General features: G+C 41.3%; 1 protein-coding gene across 6 annotated transcripts in view; it reads right to left on the reverse strand.

Annotated features, from left to right (window-relative positions):
- LPIN1 (lipin 1) overlaps positions 1 to 23,175 on the reverse strand; it is a 92,646-nt gene that overhangs the window by 27,202 nt on the left and 42,269 nt on the right. For 4 of the 6 annotated variants that reach the window (XM_079970417.1, XM_079970419.1, XM_079970418.1 and 1 more), the window contains 5 exons: positions 8,484 to 8,684; positions 6,890 to 6,985; positions 5,346 to 5,674; positions 4,624 to 4,731; positions 3,042 to 3,149 (listed from right to left, as the gene is read on the reverse strand). In XM_079970417.1, the coding sequence (XP_079826543.1) occupies positions 3,042 to 3,149; positions 4,624 to 4,731; positions 5,346 to 5,674; positions 6,890 to 6,985; positions 8,484 to 8,684 (842 nt within the window). Of the gene's footprint in view, positions 1 to 3,041; positions 3,150 to 4,623; positions 4,732 to 5,345; positions 5,675 to 6,889; positions 6,986 to 8,483; positions 8,685 to 17,490; positions 17,675 to 23,175 lie in introns of those variants that run through there. The other 2 variants (XM_079970422.1, XM_079970420.1) reach the window with 2 other exon arrangements.

A 23,175-nucleotide genomic window follows, 5' to 3' on the forward strand; every position in this document is an offset into this window, starting at 1 on the left:
AAACTTAGCTCCTTGACACACCTTGACAATGCACCTCCAGGCTCATCACACCCGTTCCAGCTTCAGGATTCAATTCACAATGACTCTGTTATTCCCAAGTAAATGTGTGTGAAATGCACAGTAGTTCAGGCCTTGGTGACTTCAAGACTAGGTTACTGCAATGCACTCTATGCGGAGCTTCCCTTGCTCTTGATATGGAAACTACAGATAGTGCTGAATGCTGCTTCATGGATGCTGACAGGAGTGAAACCCTGCACTGGTTATGCATTTACTACTGCGCCAAGTTCAAAGTATCACTATTAATATAAAGCTCCTAATAGCCTGGAACCTGTTTATTTGAGGGATCGATTTACCCCAAATACACCCACTCAACTTCACACAGGAACTTTCACTGTGCTCTTCTTGGTTCCTGCTAAGTTCAGGCAAGGCTATCCAGGAATGTAGCAGCCAGTGTGTGTTTTAATCTCTTTTTAGCTTATTATAGATTTTATTATTTTTTTTAAAAAAAATCACTGACAATTTTAATGTCTCTGTTTTGCTTGTAGAGATTGCAATTACAAGCAAGCAACATGTATGTACATATTGTTAAATAAATACATCTTTAGACGATGGTGGATGATAGACAGATAGATCGGTAGATGATAGATGGTAGAGATAGATAGGGAAATTTTATATCCAGAATGTATGCCTTGCCAACAGGCACTGCTTAAATGTCACCTTCTCTAAAAGGGTGGCTGTATTTTCTGCAGACTTTCTGGCAAATTTAAAGGATCTTGGGCTACGCCTGGCAATTTTGCAACATCACATAAACAGGAAATACAGTGTTATCTTCTAAAGAAGAGACAGTGAAAAAGGAAAAGCAAGCAAAACAGACTGTCCAGATAGGACATTATGAACCTATAAACGCTACAGGACCTACCAAGTCAAAGGGGAAGCCCAAGAATTAATGGAACGTCATTCAGAGTTGCCTCCAGATTTCCCTCAGTTCAAAAAGCATATAGGTCAGCTGCCAGCAATATGGGAGGACAACCTTCAAGAGGGAATGAAAGATGGAGGGGCAAGCCTTGCTCCCCCCCCCACTGCCCCCCCACCAAAGTAGACTGCCAGCAAGTAAGTGTAGAGAAGCATTTTCTGCTGCTACATTTGTCCATATACATAAAAATCTTATTACAGAAGTTCATCAGGAACGACAAACATGGATGCCAGCTGAAAACGCTGTGCCGTGAATAATAATAATAATAATAATAATTTATTATTTATACCAGCCACTCTGGGTGGCTTCCAACAAAACACTAAAATACAATAACCTATAAAACATTAAAGGCTTCCCTAAACAGGGCTGCCTTTGGATGTCTTCTAAAAGTTTGGTAGTTATTTTTCTCTTTGACATCTGGTGGGAGGGCATGGCAAGCTTTGTTTACTGAACGCGAGTCAAATAAACATGCAAAATTAGATCAACTCACTAGGGGATCAGAACATTTGTCAATGCAAATCACCCTGTGCAATTTCCCCTAATTCAAAACCTTCCAGAAAACCCACGACAGCTGGTTGCCAGCAAGTCCTGTTGCCTGTTGCAACCACACCCTCTGCATACATCTCTTGCTTCAAAAGATTACCGGTACCGAGGAAACAGGGCTGGTATTACTCAAGAGCCTCTAGTTCAGGGGAGGGGGCTGGGGAAGCTGTGTGCCCCCGGATGTTGTTGAAATTCAGCTCCCATCAGTCCCAGACACCAAGGATGATGAGAGGTCTAATCCTTCAATATCTTGAGGGCCGCACATTCCCTCACTCCTGTCCTAGTTGCTAATTCCTAGCATATATAGAAACATGGGTCCTGCACCCAGTCATATGTCCTGTTCTTCTCCTTTACTTAGAAAGTACTAGAAGATGCTAAATGCTGCTGATTTTCCCTCAGTACATGAAAGCATGGTAAATATATATATGTAGGCGCTTCCTCCGCTAGCACTGTGAAAGGAAAAACGACCAGCGGGTTGCCATCATCACTGTGTCTTCCACCAACATAATTCTCCCCTTGTCTGTTTGTTTTAAACTATGACAACGTTTTGTATCGCAGTGCATCCTTTGGGAATTTTGCTTCAGTCTTCCCCAGCACAAACACGAACCACTTTTAAACATAACTTGCTTTGAAAAGAAAGCACAGTTGTTCTATAACTCAAGAGCCTGTTCTCTCTTTTTTCAGCAAACGATATATTTATTCACCGCAGTTTGTCTGTGGGAACAAATATATATTTCAACATATTAACTTTGGACAGGAAGTACGAACGTGGATTTTTTAAACAAACAAGCAAACCATCGGGCTATTTTAAAATGCCTAAACTCCCTGCTGTTTAAGAGAGATTTGAAATTAGGTGTCCCTAAAAACGTCTACCTCAGATTCTGGTTTTTGCAACTTTCTTGCCCTGATCGAGAGGACAACATGCGCTTAGTCGGCAATGGATGGTTATGTGCTCATATCACCTGCATGTTTGGAGCTTTCCCCTCTCACTGAAGCAATGAGGAAGCTCTTGTGGTCAAGGGAGCTCCAAAGGTGCACCAGAGCCCCTGTGCCTACAAAAGATCATTGGAAATGTACACCTGTGCTATACCATGAGAAAACTACCTGTATTCGAGCTGGGTTGACCAAAGGGGACCTAGTGTTGGATAAGACAGTAGCCTAAGGGTTTGGCAGTGAAGAACCCTGAGGAAATGCAGGCAGCTCAATAAAAATAAGGGGAAAGGAAGTGGAAGAGGAGGAGAAATGTACAGGAGCTAGAGAAATAACAAAGGACTGAACTGCAGATGATAACCAGCCCAATTTTTGGCCAGAGGTCTACAGTTTCTGCGTCATTAATACAGTGGCAACATAACATGAAATAAAAACCCTAATTGCTAACCCCAGCTTCCTGCCAAGCAACTGTGTTAGTAGTAAGGAGTAGTTTGGTAAGTCTGAGGAAGGCTGCAAAACTGTTAAAAAGGGTTAAAAGGGTTAATCAGCATTCCCACAAACCAAAGGAGAACTTTGCGGAGAGTTGCTGTTCTACCTGTCTGTAGCAGGATAGTGAGAAGACTGTTGAGGGCAAGAACTAGATAATCCTCCATCTGCTGGAACAGTAAGATGAGAGGACTTCCCTGGGCAAGTTCTGGGCTTACTGGACAGTGTGAGGTGTAGTAAAAGGAAGGGAAAAAACAGGCATCGTTATTCCACAATACGCTGCAATCAACACATGCTGCTGGGACACACAGTGACATCCCCACCCGCTTGAAAACAAGGAACTCGGCTTAAAGAGAACTGAGTTTCTAAGCGACAAGATCCGGAATCGCTATAAGCAAATGTACAGTAAGTCAGTGCACCGTTCAGAGAGACACCAGACTACAGCACACGAAAGGTTGCAATCATTTGCAAATATGACAGCCACCATTATAATAACATATGCAAAACAGTGATCCACCCTGGCCTCTTCTGGTGCAACAAGTGCGAATTTGAGGGTGAAGAGTACAAACTGATCTCATCAGAGGAAACAGGCAGAAATGTTATCTAAAATATATGTGTTGCACAGACATGCTCCACTGCCGTTTAACCTTTCTCTAGCAACTGGATTAAGCATGAGATCACTAAAACGTGTTTTTAGTTATAAGAACATTGTTTTGAAATTGACAAAGAAAGTATAATACCTTTTCATGTTGTTTTTTTTTTAAAAAACCCAACCCTACATCTGTATGATTTTGCCCCCAAATCAGAGCGGTCTGCAAGAAACACAACCTAACGATCACAGTAAAAGGATCCTATATTATGACTAAGGACCCTTCCACATATAATGCAATCACAAATCAGAAGTCTCACATGTACCCGGTGCTTATGGAAGGCAGACCTCTGTAATCATGTGAGGTTCTTTACTCTTCCACTACCAGCAACGGAGATGTTCCACTTGCATTCATGTAGCTGCCTCATTCAATTGTAAAACCAGCATGTAGGAGTTAAAATAATTCTCTTCCCATCAACATGATCCTATCAAGACTGCTACAGCCTACCGAAGGGGTTTTCCTCCAAGTGCCGCAGAATGTTCAGTCGCAACTAATAATGGATAATTAAGATCAACAAGTTTTCCGAAGGTTCAGCCTCACACTAAACATCACATACCCTGAAACTCTACTCCAAATCTACTCATCTTCCTGTGCTTTGAAATGAAGAAGTGGTTTACACACACTCACGTGTAACAGGTAGCTGAGCACTCAATGAGTTGGCTTGCACATAGCACCAAGCTGAACTCTGGCTGAAGGCAGTTCAAGACGACATACCAAGCCAAACCATGGATGAATGAAGTTACGGCAGCAGGAGAACCAGGAAAGGAGGACAGTGTTCTCTCCAGGAACCCTCACAATCATGCTAAGCCATGGTTTGGCTTAGTGTTATGGGCACAGGCCAGCTCAACGTCTGGATGAAACTTGGAATGCTTGATTATCCTAATTATGGGTGTGCATATGCCGAGCCCAGAAATATACAATCATTTGATGAATGTTACAAGTGTGGGAGGAGCTGCACTGCTACACAGTGTCTGAACTTGCTGGATGAAGGCACTTAGCACAGAAGACTACCTGAGGTACTCCAGTTAACACATACCGTACCTTGGTGAAGGGGACCATTCTCCATCCGAATGGTGGTGAGGGAGCACACTGATTGAAGATGTATTTATCTCAAGCACTTCATCTCTACAAAGATCAGAGGCAGATGTTCTGAGTATAAACAAACAAAGAGAGGAAAAGAGGTTTTGTTTTGTTTTGTTTTGTTTTGTTTTGTTTTGTTTTGTTTTGTTTTGTTTTGTTTTGTTTTGTTTTGTTTTGTTTGTGTGTGTGTGTGTGTGTTTTTTTAAAAAACCAACAACCTCTCGTTCAGAGCTAGAATAGCATTGCAACACTGGTAAGGAGAAAACTACTTCCCTTCTCTAAGAACTGTTAGGCTCAAACTTCATCTCAAAATGACTGGAAATCCAGATGCTTCTCATAAGAAGCGCAAGTTGGAAAACGAAACAAAAAACACAACTCTAGAGGTCAGAAATTAGCGGTTCCTTAAATTTCCTTAACCACCTGGCCTAGGAACTCATGATGAAAACTTGTTCTACTTCCTAAAGCGAATTAAGTTTTCTTTTGAATCCACTGACTCTTTGGAGCAAGTATGACTATAGGAACTTTGTGCAATATGAGAAAACTTTGTCCAGAATAAAATCCATATGTATCCAATCATTCTCATGCTGTAAGAAATCCACACGACGTCTTTTCATAGGTATTTGCTTAAAGAACATTAATGCCTCTGAATAAATCGCTTCTCCGAGTTTAAGCAGGATCAATACCTTGTATTGTCTAAAAGCTCATTTTCTTCGTCGGAACTGATTTCTATAGGGAACATGTTTTCATCTTCAGTGGTATCATCATTTTCATCTCTTTTTGAAGTATCTATTTTGTGGGCAGATCTCCTTCTACGTTTCCTCCTTTTCTTCACAGAACAACCAGAAGAAGTGGGCTCAACAGCGGATGAAGAAACAGAGGTTGGTAGCTGTGAACTGCTTCCAGTGTCCATGTTTCTTATCCTGTCCACAGAGTTTCTCTTCAGCTGTAACTCCATGAGAGCTGTTCCCTCCGTAAGAATGGGAGATGTAGCCAAGTGGTACGGAATTGCTTCCTAGAAAAAAGAGGGAGGAGACAAAACAGCGTCTTATTTCCCTTGATATTCCTTATTTCATTTCCTTTGACATTTGTGAAGATTAATCTATCCTTCATCACACAGACACATATGCCCCAAAATGTACCTCAAGCTTCACATAAGTTAAGCTTTTGTAAATACTCCACCTTGCAGCTCTTTCAAATTTTGCAAAGCATAAGGCTCCATTTAGGCTATTTGGGTGGATCTACATGCAGGGGGTGGGAAACGCTATAAATAAGTCAGAAATTAAATCGTAACAAAAGGGGGGGAAACCCTATGTAAAAACACTATTGAAAAGTTTTGTGCTCTCTGGTGCCATCTGGTGTTGCATTTTTATAACACATTCAAATCGCTGGTTTTTTGTTTTTCTAATGTAGCTGAATCCTTTCTCACCATGCTTTTATGGAAGTGCTTCCCTTTGGACTAAATAAGTATATATAAGATAGCAGCTTAAATCATGGAATCAATGCAAGATACATGCTATGGAACTGTCAAGAGACCTGCTCGTCTCACATGCCATAATGGGCTCCCCTTCCTGGAACTGGCTCCTTCCTCTGTGCAGAGGGACTAAGCTATATACTCTTGCACTGACTAGTTCTGCAGCAGGAACATGGAAGCCCTGCTTGATTTTTTTATTATTATTTTTTTTAGATCCTTTTGGGGAAAGCATGCTCAGAGGCACAGATCAGGAAAGTAATGGAAATCCAGTCACCTTGGCTTTAAGCAAATCAGCCAAGCCAATGAATGCCTTGCTACCAAAAATAGCCAGTTCACACAATCAGGTAACAATCAATTATACAGCCAGCAGTCTTGCAATATGCAAGTTTTCTTCTGCCAATAAATACTGCCAGCAAGTGAGGAAGAAACAATCAGATGAGAAAACTTTCCATTTAATGACAGCTACATGCAAACAGCAACAAACAAAATCATTACAGAAATAATGGGGTCATGTGAACTGGCCTTTAGGTTTTGCCATCCACCCTCTTCCTCCATCTGTCACTGTGTGTAAATCAAGTCTTGAATGGTGCAAGAAATGGAGAACTGTAAATGAAATCAGATCTAGCAGCCTTCTCCCTATAATGGATCTCTTAAAGGCATAGCAGTCTTCGGGTTTGACGATCCACTACAGATGTTGCGCTGTAACCATAATTTATCAGAAATGAAAGATGTTTGGGAAGTGGAGCTTCGTCTTACCTGGTCATCACCGGTTTCCTCTACAAAAAATGCTTCTCCGTTGTCCCCTAATTTCATATGCAAATCCACAGATTCTCCATTGATTTCTATGTCAACCTGGGGAGGGCAAAAGACTTTTGAACAAACGTACAATTTCACTGCAAAGCACCGGAAGAGTTAGCGTGTGAATGAACATTCTCTGATATCTGTGAAAAGGGCTAATTCACATCATCCTAGTTAACATTTATGTAAGGTGATGAAAGTACTTCACATTATCTCGCAATCGTTTACAGCAGCCCTGTAAGGGACATCAGTGCTATTATCCCCATATTTCATGGCTTGGGGCGGCAGGTGCTCAGAGGAAGAATATAGAGGTTTGTCAAAGGACATCTATCTAGCAAGTTCATAGCTAGGGTACAATTTGAAGCAGGGAACTTCTCAGATGATCTTCATATGCATATTCACAGTGTCGTGTGCCTGATCTAACAAAAGTTAAGCATCAACCAGCTTCCTGGTCCCAGGTGCCACTGAGCTCCAAATAAGCAATTTTAAGTGACATTTTCAACAGCGAAAGAGATAAGCTTAAGCCCACCGAATCCCTATTAAATCCATAAAAGTGCTTAAGGTGATATGTTGTCCATTGATAGGATCAGTATTGTAAACAAACAGTGGCCTTCCCAGTGATAAAAGGCCTTATCCAAAAAAAACCCCAAATCTGTGAGCAAACAACCCATCTGACACACAATAATTACCACCTCTCTGGGTTTTGTTGTTTGGTGAAAGTGCTGAGGACACAAAATTCTAGTTCCCATGGTTCTTTTGTGGGGAGTCAGTGCTCCAGCACATGCATCACAGATCTGCCCAGAGGGCCAAAGCAGACGATACATTAACTTGCACAATGACATTTGCCTGTGCTTTCCTTTTTACCATGGCAGCTGGGGGCGGAAATTTGAGACTGGGACTGCGGTGTGAGGAAGATTGGGGAGGAGGATCTAACACTTCCTGATGGAAATGTCCCCCACCCCGGTCAAAGCAACCATTTGCCCAGAAAGGAAGCTGCTATCCCGGTCTGGAACAGGGACCCCACAGCTACAGATATATGCACTGCACTGTCTCTGCACCTACATCTTAGTGTCTCCATGAGAAGGACTCAAACTCAGATGACTCACAAGTCACCATACTGAGCACCACCTTCTACATTACCCCAGCCTAAGGGCATGGCTCTTCCATCATGCCTCGACTCTGGTGGCGACTCTCCTACAGCTTCTCCTGATCCACAATCCTGCAGGAGTATGTTATATGTGCCCTTGAAGGGCTTCAGCCAACCCTCCTGGTTGAAGAAGACCTTGACTGGCCTTCTTATGACTCTGGGCCTTTGCTGAGACAACGTCTTCCACTGCTGAGCCAGCAAGGCCCACTGGGAGCTGTCATGGGGCCTGAGCTGAAGTGGTTCTAGTAACCACTAACACACATCATTGTGCATGCAATGTATCATCAAGTGTGGTCCTGAAAGTGCATAGGATGAAAACATCCCTGCCCCCAGCACAATATACTGTGTGAAGAGGGAGCTACTGACAAAACAAAAAGCATGTCAAGACATCTTCTGTCCCCCTACCACTTTTTCCTTCGAACGCAGAACTCCCATCTTTCCGAAGCGCACGTGGAAAGGTGAACAGTGGAGGTTCCCATCAGGCTGGCGGACAACGATGACATCTATGCACCCAGACAGCGTGGCGGGATTTAATCCTTTATAGAGCTCCTTCACAGTCACAAAGACTTGGCCTGCTAACTGCCCAACGTAATTCATGGTTTGTGCCTGGAGAGGAAAACACGACAGAGGGAAGCATCAGAATCTGGATGGACACATTAAGACCATTTGACAACTGCAGAAAATAAGAGACCAAAAATATTCTATAAAACAACCTAAGGTGACTCTGGAAGGCTCTTGGGCCAAATTCTACACACCCACCCACCCATGAGGAGTACTGGTTAGCTTACTGGCTTCCCACAGGAGTGTAGAGTTTCCCTGCCCAAAGTTTTCTGGTGAGCCACTGGATTTCTCACAAGATCTCTTGGAGAATGGCGTCAGAGATAAAGGCTTACGGTTTCATCTCTCACCCCCAAATCTTCCCCAATGGACAGAGGAAGAAAACCCAATTGCCACAGATGACACTTCTTTTGCACTCCTCCTCTCTTGTCTCTGCGCTGGTTGAAAGGGCTGACTTCTGTGGCAATCAGATTTCCTCCTGTTTTCCTGAGCCACCCTAGGCTCCACACCCTCCTTAAGTGTTTTTGCATGTCTCGAATGTGTCCTGAAACTCCAGTCATGCTTCTTGTTTGCAGGCTAGAGAGTGTTGGGTGGAACTAGCCTACAAAAAGGTAAGATTCGGTACTTGCCCTGTTCGCTTTCGCCGGTAGCCTTACCTGTTCCTGGTCAGGTGGCCCCTAGAAAGTTGACCAGAAAATAATGTGGCCCTTGGGTTGTAGTCTACAACGTAACTTACTCCTAGGGAAGTGTGTACAGGATTTCATCTTAAGACGGGCTCACAGATGATAGCACTGCTCTTAAGATCAATCCAAGTCTACTGAACGGCCTTGACATTTCAGCATGTTAAGATATTTGGCAACGTAATGAGCAATGGAAAGTTAAAAAGACAACATCCACATTCCTCAAGAGCTGCCCAGCAATGCCCCAGCATACCAAGAAGCTTCAAGCAGAGGAACGTGAGCCAGTTAGTCCCAGATTCACATCTCACCACAACCATTAACTCACTTAGGTCTCTGGTTGAAACATTTAGGTAGCTCTAAGTAAATCCATGAGATAAGAGCGCAAGTCTTGAGAGACTTGGATCCAAATTTCTGCTCAGTTACAAAGTTCGCTGCAAGATCTCTGAGCGGTCTTTACGTCCTAAAATAATCTACCTCACAGTGATGTTGTGAGGGAAACAAATATGAATACCGTCCAGTGTACAGGGCTCCTTTTTGGAAGAAAGGACCCCTCAGCCTTTCGCCTCCCCATCTGCAGAGTGAGGGTCACTGTAGTGGCCCACCTGTTAGGTTGAGATGATTTTGTTATTAACTAAAAATATTTCTAACCCACGCTTCATCACAGTGCGATACCAGGGTAGGATAGAACACAATATAAATTGAAACCAACAAACGTCATCATAAAACAGAATAGAAGAGAGCACATGAAAAAACAAAGGAAACAGCAGTCATGATAATTATCAAAATCTGGCTGGGAACCCTACCCCCACCACACAAACACACAAAAACACAGCTCTGCCAATACACACGACACAGCAGGTTGGGATAGCAGAAATGTTTTGCTTAAAAAAAGACTGACAAGAGTCATTTACAAAATTAGTTTTCTCCTAATGGTTATAATAGATCCACGAGAATCCCAGCCAAAGCTTAATTCTGTATCTTTGTTTCATATACCAGAGTGGCATACAACAAATATGAATAAAATCAACAAAAGTATCCATGAAAACTTCATGAGAAACATCAATAAAACACCAGTGAAATGCTGATTGGTTAAAGAGAGAATGTTCATAAAGCAAAGGCCTGTTGAAACAACCTAAGTTTTCAAAAGTTGCCTCAAAGAAGGGAGGAGCAGTTCCTGCCAAACCTCTACCGGCAAGGAGTTCCACAGAGCACACAAAAGCTGCCACACTAAAGGCTCAATCCATGGTAAATGCCAATCAAGTGTCAGGGGTGCTGGGAACAGGGAATGTGAGTGCTAAAACTGCATTTGCAACTTGCTGAAGTATGCATTAGCTCCCAGTGAAATATTCACGTCCCCAGGAACGTTCCCCAATTCCTAAGGAGACTGTATATGGTCTGCATAACACATTTTGTTCTGATTGATCCTAGAAAGCCTGCCTGCTGGTATCTCAAGAGCAGGAGTGCTAATAATAAACCAAACCAACTCAGTAAAATATAGTGCTACTTGCATTCTGTCAGCCTGCAACCTACATTTCTATCTAGGGTTTCCCTTTAAATTTCCAATTGAAAGAAAGTACTTCTTCACACAATGCGTAAGCTACGGAATTTGCTCTGTAAAATCAGGGAGGGATGTTTCGGCCATCACCTGTGCATGGAAAAGCTTCTCGCAACTTGAGGGCTTTCCTCACACGTGGTCGTTTGCCATGAAAACAGCACTCAACAAGAAGCCACAAGCAGTTCAGGCTCCCAAATGAATGTTTGCAAAAACAAGTTGGTCCCTGTTTCTCATTCACATTTTTTTTTTCATATTTCATATTTTCAATACTTGGGGAGAGGGGGTGAGAATCAGTCCTTAACAGTAGCATCTTCTCCCTGTATTCCAATGAGCCAGTGACCAGTAATACATTCCTAGGATCCCTTCCACACACCTGTGAACATATATCCTGATGTTTTTGAACAAAGTGCCTGGGGAGATTATACCTCCTTGGTTGTTTATTGAGCATTCATTCTCTGGTTTGTTTGCAGGGAAGTTGTACAGTATTGTTGCACCAAGCAATTGGTTTCCACCTCATTTTCTGGTCACTTTCCTTACTACAGAAATGGGGTGGAGGGGAAGCAGGTTTGTTGTGAAAGGATGCCAACTCTGCTTCAGTTGCGCAACCTGAATTTGCTGGTATGTTGCTGAATTCTCACCCACAAAATAGCAACGGTCTGGAAGTGACATACCGTATTTTCACATGTACAGGATGCCCCCAATTTTTTTTCACCCAAAATTAAGAAATTAAGTTGTTTAGCTTTGGGGGGGGGAGGTCACTTCCGCCAATCACTCACCCGCCTGCCCGCCACTGCCGATCGCTTGCCACAGCCACTGCCAATCACACACCTTGCCGCAGCCACCAATTGTCTGCCCACTCGCCACCAACAGCCTGCCTGCCCACTTGACGCAGCCGCCAATCGCCTGCCCAATTGCCGCAGCCACAGCCAATCGCCAACAGGCGTTGTCGCAGCCACCAATCACCTGCCCAATTGCCGCTGCCAATCTCCTGCTTGCTGCTGCCATTAATTGCACGTCCCCCCTCTGCATTCACTATCCGTGTATAAGAAGACAACCAAATTTTGCCTAATTATTTTTTTTTTTTAGCAAAAAGCATCGTCTTATACATGGAAAAATACGGTAGATTAGCCTGTCCTTATCTCTTGCACTGAAAAGGGGTCATGGCACAATAGAACATCACATGCTTTCTTTCTATGCAGATTGAAGCCCTGGGCTCCATCCCCAGCATGTGAAAATATGGCTCTCGGGGAACAGGACTAGCAAAACAAAAAAAAAGCTATGGATAGCCAGTGGCAATTAAAATAGTAACAATGAGCAAGAAAGACCACTGGCCTGATTTTGTTATAAAAACAGCTTCACACTTTAGCAGATAAAATGTGAAAGTTCTAATGCGTTACAGAAGGCCAACAATAAGTCTGTGCACCTTCAGCATGAAAATGGAAACTGATGAAATTCTGTAGAATAAGTTTATTTGAGCATGTTTATAGAATCAAATGTGACCCACAAACCACATATTGCAACCAGTGAGCAACTGGAAAACCCTAATTCCGCAGCCACTGTTTGGTAAAGTATGGAGCTTATAAAAACTTGTGGTGGCCTGCTGTATATTGCTTGGCAGATCACAACAGAGCTTTTGTGGGGAGAGGAATATTATTATTTTGTTAATAAGAACAGCAAGCAAGAGCAGACATGAGGGAGAAGGGCTGTAGGTCAAAATAAGATGTTTAAAAAACAGATACAACATGGGACAAAAACTAATCAGGAAGGAAAGAGTTCTCCAGTCATTAATATGTGGATCACAAGTTGTGCAGACCTCCTCTCAAAGGACCTGGCAACCCACTTTTGCTTGGCACTTTTGACGGCATGCCTACAACCTTGGCTCCCTTAACAGTCTCCCTTTCACTGTGTGGCTGAGGCACACAGAATTCTCCTAAATGTAAGGGCAGTCACATCAATGGTTACAGCTGCCCCAACATACATAGCAAAACACAGTCAGAATGAAAGAGCAAGATAATAATACAGTATCCTTAACTCTGTGCTAGTCCATGACCACCACTCTCTCCTTCTTGGGTTTTCTTTCCACAAAATCAATGTTGCTTGCATTATTAAACACAAACTCCTCTACAAGTCTTCTGAATTGTGTTTATCCTATATGCTTTTCTTTGCCAATAAAGCTGATTAAGCATAAATCTATCCACAATTCAGAAAGCCATGCAGAAGGGAAGGAAATGTTTCATTCTGAACATTCCCTGGGTGAGTATTTTCAAAATGATGATTAAATGCTGCATGCCTTGACAGTATCCACCATAATAGCTGCTTCGTTCAAACTCACAGTGTTCACAAAGTATATTTAGAAAAGGTTTAGACCTGAAATACAACAATGTAAATTTGTGAGCATTGTTATCAAAAGTGATGAACAAGATAATGCACGTAGCTTGATACATTTTACAGCAGCCCCTTTGAAAGAATCTTACTGTTCTCTTCCTCTTTTTGTAATTTATAAAAGTGACACAATATGGTTTTTGAGATCTTCTCAATGGTTTGTTCTGCCCTCTTCACTCAAGCTTTAGGATAAAAATAATCAGGTAACAGATAACAAGACCGACCTACAGAAATGAACTGACATTGTTTTATTTACTATTTACCAGATCATTTGGGGTCTGCCTTTTAGCCTCCCCAAAACAGCTTAAATCATCAGCCTAAAACATAATAATTAAAGCTACAAGATGAACAATGAACTAAAAAAAATATCCAGAGCCACCTAAAATACAGTTCCACAAAAGGGACCAGAAAAGCTTTAGAGAATCCAAAACAGGAACTTTGCAAAACAGAAAAATATTTACCAGACGCCGAAAAGCCAAAAAGGAGGGGGCCAACCAGGCTTCCTGGGTAAAGGAGTTCTGTAATCTGGGTGCCACAACCAAAAAGATTCTGTCATGCATTATCATCCAGTTGAACCTCTGATGGCAGTGGAAAACAGATCAAGGCTTTTGAGGAATAGTGCAGTGGGCGGGCAAGCTCATGTCATGAGAAGGCAATCCTTCAAAGACGTCATCCAGTGATCTTCTATACTATGTTGGCTGGTTACGTGGTACATGGGGAACTGCATTACGTCTGGTCAGGCTATTTGTCCATGTTTTCTGACTGGAACTGGCTCTCCAGAGCCTCAGGCAGCGGTCTTTCCCACTGTTTACTAACCTGATCCTTTTAACTGGAGATGGCAGGAATAAAACCTGGGACTTTCTGCATCCGAAGCATGTGCTCTGTGACTGAGATACATGCCTCCCCCTAAATACACGCACAACATGACAGTGCTGTGTAAAGCATCTTTCCACACCATTACATGGAAGGAAACCTGATTTTATTACATGGGTTCAGTTCAGGTGGAGAGCTGAACCATGGTTTATCGATAAGCCACAGCCATCTTCTCACACATTCTGATTTAAATTATTCCTATTTGGTACAAACCATAGTTTGCCATTACATATGAACCAGGAAACCATGGTTTGCAGCCCTGGCTTGGCTAGTAAACTGACAAGCCAGACTCAGATGTCAGAATAAACACAATTTGTGTCAAAGAGGAAGCAGCTAATTGAAGCATAGCATGGAAGTGCTTTTACTATTCCGACATGCAGAAATACTGAGGACAGGCAGAAAAGCAGAAGATCTGGGAATCGTTTTCCTAAAGCTGCTTTTGTTTCCTAAAGCAAACTGGATGTTCCTCAATTTACAAGAAAGGGCAAGAAATCTTGAAATTGCCACTGTCTCCTCACTTTGAATGAACAGTTTCAGTTTTCAGAGAGCTGACAGCTCCATGGGGGAACAATAGCAATTCTTAAAAGAAAGAAAGATATTTTTTTTCACTGAGACAGTATTAGTCTGTTTATTTTCCAGCGGTTAAATAAGGGGTGTGTCTGGAATTTAGAAATACGATCATAGATAATGTGACAGATAAAAAGCACTTTGCTTTCAGTCGCTCTTTCCATAGAACAAAACAGAATAGAAAGAGCATACCTAAACAAGTAGAGAACTTGCATAATTCATAGGACCCACCAGTACGCAGGACCCCACCCCTCATAGCCTGGTCCCATTTTCCTGCCCAATTCATCCTCGCAAATGGCATACACTTTCTTAACTGTGGGAGGGAGTGTTTCATTCTGATGGCTTCAAAAGAGAGAGACAAAAGTCAATGCCAAAGGAAAAAGATGCTTTTCCAGCAAAGGATGTTCCCCAGGAGGAAAGCTCAGCACCCGCAATCACAAATTATTCACGCCTGAAATTAATTTCTATCTTATTTCTAAGCATGCCTTTGCCCTGTGTATGATGATGTGCCACAAGCCTCAACACTGCTGATAAAAGAAGACCAGTTATGCACCTGAAAGAACTTTGTAAAGATCCCAGATGACTTCTGCACAGTTCCATTTATAAAGCCAAAACATGTATCAAACAAGAATGCTGTTGTTCAAATATTTGCCTTTGTTTACCAGTGTGATAAAACAACCTTTAAAGCATGTATGGGCATGGTTGAAATTACTAACATTTTCAAAATCCCCTAACGGTCCCAAGTGCTTCCAAAAGAGCTCTTTGTGCGTTGTTTAGTCATATTTGAGTGCACAAAGAAGGCCACTCCAAACCCACAAAAAAATGGTTAAATAAATACATTTGGAATGGAAAACAGGAGCACAGTCCATCAAGGACAGTTCCCCAATTCTTTTCTTTAAAGGGCTTTTGTAGTAGTGATTCTTTCCGAATTCTGCCTTGCTGGATCGCCAATGAGAAATTCTATTTACAGTAAAAATCAAAGCACGAGAGTCAAAAAACAGAGTTCATGGCATTCCAGATTGACCAATACCATTCTTCTGATGTCAACAACTCTCTCAGCTGTGTCAGTTTGCAGGACAGGACAGTACTGTAACTAACAATCCAGTAAACTTTGAACCTTATCTCCCCCAGTCTAACCACAGACTCTCAACAGGATATGACAGTTGCCATTAACTTGCCTCATTGGTTCCAGTGGAACTTGTCTCTAAAATACAGAAAAAGCATCCCTATTTCGATTTTCATTATGAAAAAGGGGGCCAGTCTAATTATGATAATTTATTATATATGTACTATCCAATTAATTTGGTTTAATTTATTTCAATATAAACAGTTGAATTCAAACATAGAATCTGAAAAGGGTATCTTATCCCTCTTTTCCTCAGTGAGAAGCAAATGATTTATTTAGGAAATGGTAATGTTTTTCAAATTAAATTATCTCCAAGTTCTACATGAATTTTCCCAAAAGAAAAAAAATGGGATTTCCAATCAAAGGTAAGCACTTAAAAAAAAAAGTCCCACTGATTTCAACAGTTAAATTAAGTGTGTTCCAAATGAAGTCAATGGGACAACTTTAGGGGGATCATGCCGAAATATTTTAGTTGACTTTATACTAGAACTGTTGGCAACAATCCCTCACCTAAGGACTAAAGAGGCTTTGATTACATCCCTTTCTGTAATACTGATAAACAAGTGTGTGCATGTATGTGTATGTGTGTGAAACATGAAGTCTCTCTACAGATGTTTGAAGCCAAAGAAAAGGTATTTAAAAGCAGTGCTTTTTTTCTAAAAAAAATGTTTAGGGGTACTCTCATTTTCCTGCTCATATTGAAATATTGCCCCTCAATGAGGCCAAACTTAGAGTCACAAAATGTTTCTGGGTATGCGTACCCCAGGACAAAAAGCACTGTTTAAAAGTAAATGGGAGTGAATATATAGCTCGGAGGTTCAAAACCCACAAATAACATTGGGTTTAGCAACACTGTCTAAGCACATCTGTATCAGACAATTGTGCAATAAAACAGAATATGCACTAGCAAAGATAAAGAGGAGACCCAAAAGAAAAGAAAAGAAAGTGGCAGTACAACACATTCTTTTAGCCGGGTTTCACAGATCAACAACAACTGCTACAAAACCTGATTTTAAACTTCAAAATGGTCACAGAACTCTCCATTCCCGAGGCCAAAAGAGCCTGTCTTTTTACACAAGACAGCAGTTTAGCAAACAGGAAGACAAGAGACAGAGTGTCTGAATTCACATTTAACCCTTTTCTTCTCGCCAACAAGGCTCCAGAGAGGCCTAAAATCTATGCCAGGCCTGCAATTTTTTTTGCCACTTGCCACCATAGGCATGCTCAAAAGGGTACTCGCATCTTTCTTCCCACCCCCCACCACCTTGCATCAGAGCCTTTGCCGCCACATACCCCTCGATAAGTCATTGTAAGTCATCAACCCAAAGAATCAGGGGAAAGGCCACTTCACCCACTGCGGCTATTTTAGGATGCGAGCTCTTGCTAAAATGCAGATTAATATCCAAAACATATGTGGCAGAGAGATTTGGTCCTGGCGGACAAACGTGTACTTTTCCAGAAGGACTCCGTTTAGGCAAAAAACAAGACAGTATGAGACAAAGGGTCGCTTGTCCCCAAGCTGAAAAATTGCAACTATCTTAAGCAAAACATTGTGCAGGTAAAAATCCAGCGGCCTACAGAATTGCCACAATAGTACTATTTCCCCCAATACTTAACCCATCTTCTTAACTTCCCCCCGCCTGCCCCCCAAATCCTTCGTCAGCTTTATACCTGTCCTTGCACCGTCTGTCAACCGTGAGAAACATCAGCAACTTTCCCCAAGGGAGGCAGAGAGACAGCTGCCTTGCCACTGCTCTTCTCCTCCGCAGCAATGAAGGGCTTCGGATGAGGCTAGCTAGGCAGTGGCAAGTCAGGCACCGGCCAGAGCCTTGCTTTGTATGCAAACAGGCTGCTGCAGCAATGTCAATTCATCCCACATAGGCAGCCTGGTAACCGCCCTGTAGGAGGGACCTCAAGAAGGGAGGCAGGAAGGGGGATCAAGGAGAAATCCTGACATCCATCGCAACAGCTGTGGTTATGGTTACCCAAGGCTAGATCTACCAGAAGCATCTTCCTATATTTGCCCCACTTCTGACCCCACTCCAGCTATATCTTGCAGGTGTAGATAGGAGTTTGCTGCAAGCCATAGACCACAACAGACAGGCCCAAACTAGCATGGTAAATTCATGGGGATTTTTGACAGGCAAGCATTGAAAACAGTGGCAAAACCGTCCGTCGCTTGCGAAATTGCACCAAAATGCGGGTGGGTGGTTACCCTAATGAAATGGACGCAGAGAGCTTTGCAAGAGTTAAAATCAGAGGTTCTGGGTTGCAAACTGAAACGAACAAGCAGGGTTTTAGTCATTAAACAAAATTGTGAGTGTCTTGCGTCTGTCACGGCGGTTTTGGATCCTGTAAGAGCGGTCGTTTGCGGGTTTTGTTTTATTTTTTTCAATTCGTACAAATTGAAATAGAGCCAAGAGAGAGAGAGATGGGTCTCATCCACATAAGGATCACTATGTCTCAAGTTGCCTTTCTCACAGTTAAATCTTCCGGCTTAAATTGCCAGAAGCGCTCTTGTGAATGATTTGACACTTGCAGTTTGCCATGTGTCAGAGATTCACAAAATATAGTTCAGCGTGCACAAGTGTTAAGGGGCATGTCATCTTCAACTCTTTAAAATGCTTGAGCACTTTTTAAAAAAGCACATTTGGTCAGCAGAGTGGAGAGAAGGTGAAGAGCAATTCTTATGGGAAATTACCAGCAGACGGTCCAATTAGAACTCTTCCATGTTGTCTCTCTAGTCTACAGTCCTAATTAGATGCCACCAGTATAGAAAAGAAAAGAAGGCCATTCTAATTGAATGCCACCATTCAAAAAAATGGAGGATTCAGGGGTTGGGGGGTGAGAATTCAGGGCCTTGGAAAGATGGGCCAGGGCAGAAAAAGGATGTATGCAGTACAAAGTTTTATTGAGATGTGATTTTGAGAAATTGATTGGCTTGCCTTCTGTGAAGTGGGTTAGAACAGAACACTGTGGGTTCAGACAAAGTGGCTTTTTTACTGCCTTTTACTAAGGCAGACATTACTGTTTTGACCTCTTGTTGTGGTCGTAAATACTGTGAGTGTTTTGGCAACGGCAGCCATTTTTTTACTAGCTATGTTGCCCCCCACCAAAGTGCCAGCCATTTTGTGATGGCACCCACAAATCACTTTCCTAAAGTTCTAAAATTAATATCCGAGCGTGAAATTTAGAGGCATAAAATTATTTGCATACCGCTTCTGATAACAACTTTTATTTTAAGGATTGTATGGGGGAGGGGGGACAGCTGAATGGGGAATATCTGCTCCACAGGTTTTCAGATAGGGAGCTAATGACCTAGGAATTTTATTGTTTTACACTCTCTCTCTCTCTGTGTGTGTGTGTGTGTGTGTGTGTGTGTGTGTGTGAAAATTTACACAAATAGCTATTTGTAGCTATTTGTGGAAAATTTAAGGCAACAAGGGATTCAGTCACTAATTTCCACTATCTTATTTAGTGAGGCCCTTTCATCATGGATGGGTAGCCTGTGACTACAACTCTCATCATCCTTCACCATTAGCCATGCTGATGGGAGTTGGAGTCTGAGTCCAGCAGAATCATAGAGAACCACATGTTCACCACACATATTTTACATTGGTGGCTTGGGCTGGAATCTATTATTATGACTTGGGTATCTGATGACTTGAAACTCCATAATAACCAGGAAACTGTTTCTAAAGCATCAGAAGTGAGCGAGGGAGGGTATCAGTTTTTGATAGGCCTAGGAGTATGGAGGGCATCCCTACAAACCTGTCTGGCAAACAGCAATTTCTTGGTCACATTTCCTTGACCTGTAAAATGGGAATAACATCAGATGGCTGGTGTGAGAGGATGTACATAAGATGAAGGAATTTAAAAGTCCTTCGTGCCAGAAACTAATCTGTTTTTTTTTTTTATAATGATTTTTATTAATTTTCCACACATAAAATGAAGAACAATGTAACACAGTATTACTTCATAATCATCGGTTCATAGCCTTTTTTCTTTGACTTCCCCATACCTCCCTATCCCTGCATCCTTGTTTAAAATTCTTTAGCAACCCTTAAGTCCATTGTCTTAGTTCTTTTTCATAAATATTTCTTAAGTTTTTTTTTTGTTTACTGCTGCAATTCTTTACTTCTTACCCCCTGACATCTTAACATTCCTCAATTTTACAATTATTTTTAAGATATATCTTGAAATTCTTCCAGTCCTCTTCCACTGTCTCTTTCCCCTGGTCCCGGATTCTGCCCGTCATCTCAGCCAGTCCCATAAAGTCAATCACCTTTGTTTGCCATTCTTCCAGAGTAGGTAGTTCTTGCGTCTTCCAATACTTTGCCAGTAGAATTCTTGCTGCTGTAGTGGCATACATAAAGAATGTCCTATCCTTCCTTAACACCACTTGGCCCACCATACCCAAGAGGAAAGCCTCTGGTTTCTTAGGAAAAGTCCACTTAAGGACCTTCTTAATTTCATTATAGATCATTTCCCAGAAAGCTTTAACCTTTGGGCAGGTCCACCAAAGGTGGTAGAAAGTGCCTTCAGTCTCATTACATTTCCAACACTTATTATTAGGCAAATGATAAATTTTTGCAAGCTTGACTGGGGTCATGTACCACCGGTAGATCATTTTCATAATATTTTCTTTTAAAGCATTACATGCAGTAAATTTAATACCGGTGGTCCATAACTGTTCCCAGTCAGCAAACATAATATCATGACCTATGTCTTGTGCCCATTTAATCATAGCTGATTTCACCGTTTCATCCTGTGTATTCCATTTTAACAGCAAGTTATACATTCTTGATAAATTCTTAGTATTGGGTTCCAACAATTCTGTTTCTAATTTTGACTTCTCTTTCTGAAATCCTATTTTCCTGTCCTGTTTAAACGTCTCATTTATCTGATGGTAATGCAACCAGTCTCGAACCTTAGGTTTTAGTTTCTCATAACTCTGAAGTTTCACCCTTTCACCATCGTATTCTATAATCTCATGATATTTTGGCCATTTAGAATCCATATTAAGCTTTTTTACTTCCCTAGCTTCCATTGGTGACACCCACCTAGGGGTTTTGCTTTCCAACAAATCTTTGTATCTAATCCAAACGTTATACAATGCTTTCCTTACAATATGGTTTTTAAAACTTTTATACACCTTTACCTTGTCGTACCATAAATATGCATGCCAACCAAAACTATTGTCATACCCTTCCAGATCCAAAATGTCAGTATTCTCAAGAAGTAGCCAGTGTTTCAACCAGCAGAAAGCTGCTGATTCATAGTAGAGTCTTAAGTCCGGCAGGGCAAACCCCCCTCTATCCTTTGCATCAGTTAAAATCTTAAATTTAATTCTGGGCTTTTTGCCCTGCCAGACAAATTTTGATATATCTTTCTGCCACTTCTTGAAACAATCCATCTTGTCCACAATCTGCAGCGTCTGGAATAAAAACAGCATTCTAGGCAATACATTCATCTTAATAGTAGCGATTCGGCCTAACAAGGAAAGTTTCAGCCTTGACCATATTTCCAGATCCTTTTTAACTTCTGACCAACATTTTTCATAATTATCCTTAAATAAATTCACATTCTTAGATGTTAAGTTTACCCCTAGGTATTTTACCCTTTTTGTTATTTCCAAGCCTGTTTCATTCTGAAAACTCTCTCTTTCTTCCATTGTTAAATTTTTTTCCAACACTTTCGTTTTTTGTCTGTTCAATTTAAAACCTGCTACTCGACCAAATATTTCAATTAGTTCTAAAACTCTTTTAGTACTAGTGTCTGGCTGTTGCAAGGTCAATACTAAATCATCTGCAAATGCTCTTAATTTATAATGTCTAACTCCGACCTGAACTCCTTTAACCAACTGGTCCTTTCTGATCATATTTAACAAAACCTCCAGGACTGATATAAAAAGTAAAGGGGATATTGGGCAACCTTGTCGTGTACCTTTTTCTATAGGTATTTCTTCTGTTACCACGTTATTTACAATTAATTTGGCTTTTTGTTGAGAATATATTGCACCTATACCGTTTTCAAAACCTTGACCTACCCCCATCCCTTGGAGATTCTTTTTCATAAATGTCCAACAAATGTTGTCAAAGGCTTTCTCCGCATCCACAAAAATCAAAACTGCTTTCCTATTAATGTCAACGTCCAGCAGCTCCAAAATGTCTATAATGTTCCTCACATTGTCTGACATATGTCTACCTGGGAGAAAGCCTGTTTGGTCCTTATGAATCTCTTCTGCCAACACTCTTTTCAATCTTTTTGCCAAAATGTCTGCAAAAATTTTGTAATCCACATTAAGTAAAGATATAGGGCGGTAGTTTTTAACTTGGTTCTTCTCAGTCTCTGTTTTCGGTATAAGTGAGATGAAAGCCTCTTTCCACGATTCAGGTGCCTTTTTCCCCTTCAAAATTTCATTGCAAACTTCCTTCAATGGTTGTATCAGCCATTCTTTCAGCATTTTGTAATATTTGGCCGTCAGGCCATCTGGTCCTGGTGATTTTCCCAGTTTCATATTTTGAATGGCACCCTCTATTTCTTGTTCTGTTATTTCCTCGTTTAAGATCCTTTTACTTTGTTCTGAGATTTTTGGTAAACCGTATTTTCTGATGAATTCTTCTATTTCTTGCTCGTTGGTTGGCCCTTGTGCATACAATTTCTTAAAAAAGCTTTGAAAACAATTGTTGATCTCGTTGGGTTTGTGGATAATCTTTCCATCCATTTCTAAACTTGTTACCGTATTCATTTTCTGCCTTTTTTTCAATTGCCATGACAGAAGTTTCCCACATTTATCCGCTGATTCAAAAGTTTTTTGTCTCATTTGCTTTATCTTCCATTCTATTTGTTGGTTCATGAGTTCCATATATTGCATCTGATGAAATTTTATTTCTCTCAAAATCTCATGAGACTTTGGTTTGGACCTCAACTTCTTCTCTCCTTCTTTTATTTTTTCTAAAATTTTTTCCTTCTTTTCATTTTGTTGCTTCCTCTTAATAGAGTTTTGTTGAATTAGGAAACCTCGCATCACGGCTTTGCTTGCGTCCCAAATTATTCTTTTTTCCACATCTGTTTTCCTGTTGATCTCAAAATAATCTTTTAATGTTTTAAGGGCCTTCTTGTGGATCTCTTCGTCCTTAAATAGGGTGTCATTCATTCTCCATCTAAAGGAACCAGTAGTTGTTAGTTTCATCTCCATCTTGACCGCGTTGTGGTCGGAGCACGTTTTTGGGCAGATTTCTACTTTTTTTGTTCTTGACGCCAGACTGCTAGAAATCCAAATTTGGTCTATTCTTGTCCATGTCATTTTTGCTTCTGAGAAGAAAGTTCCCTCTCTCTCTAAAGGATTCTTTG

This window comes from Podarcis cretensis (assembly GCF_951804945.1).
Source record: "Podarcis cretensis genome assembly, chromosome: 3".
Lineage (NCBI taxonomy): Eukaryota > Metazoa > Chordata > Lepidosauria > Squamata > Lacertidae > Podarcis > Podarcis cretensis.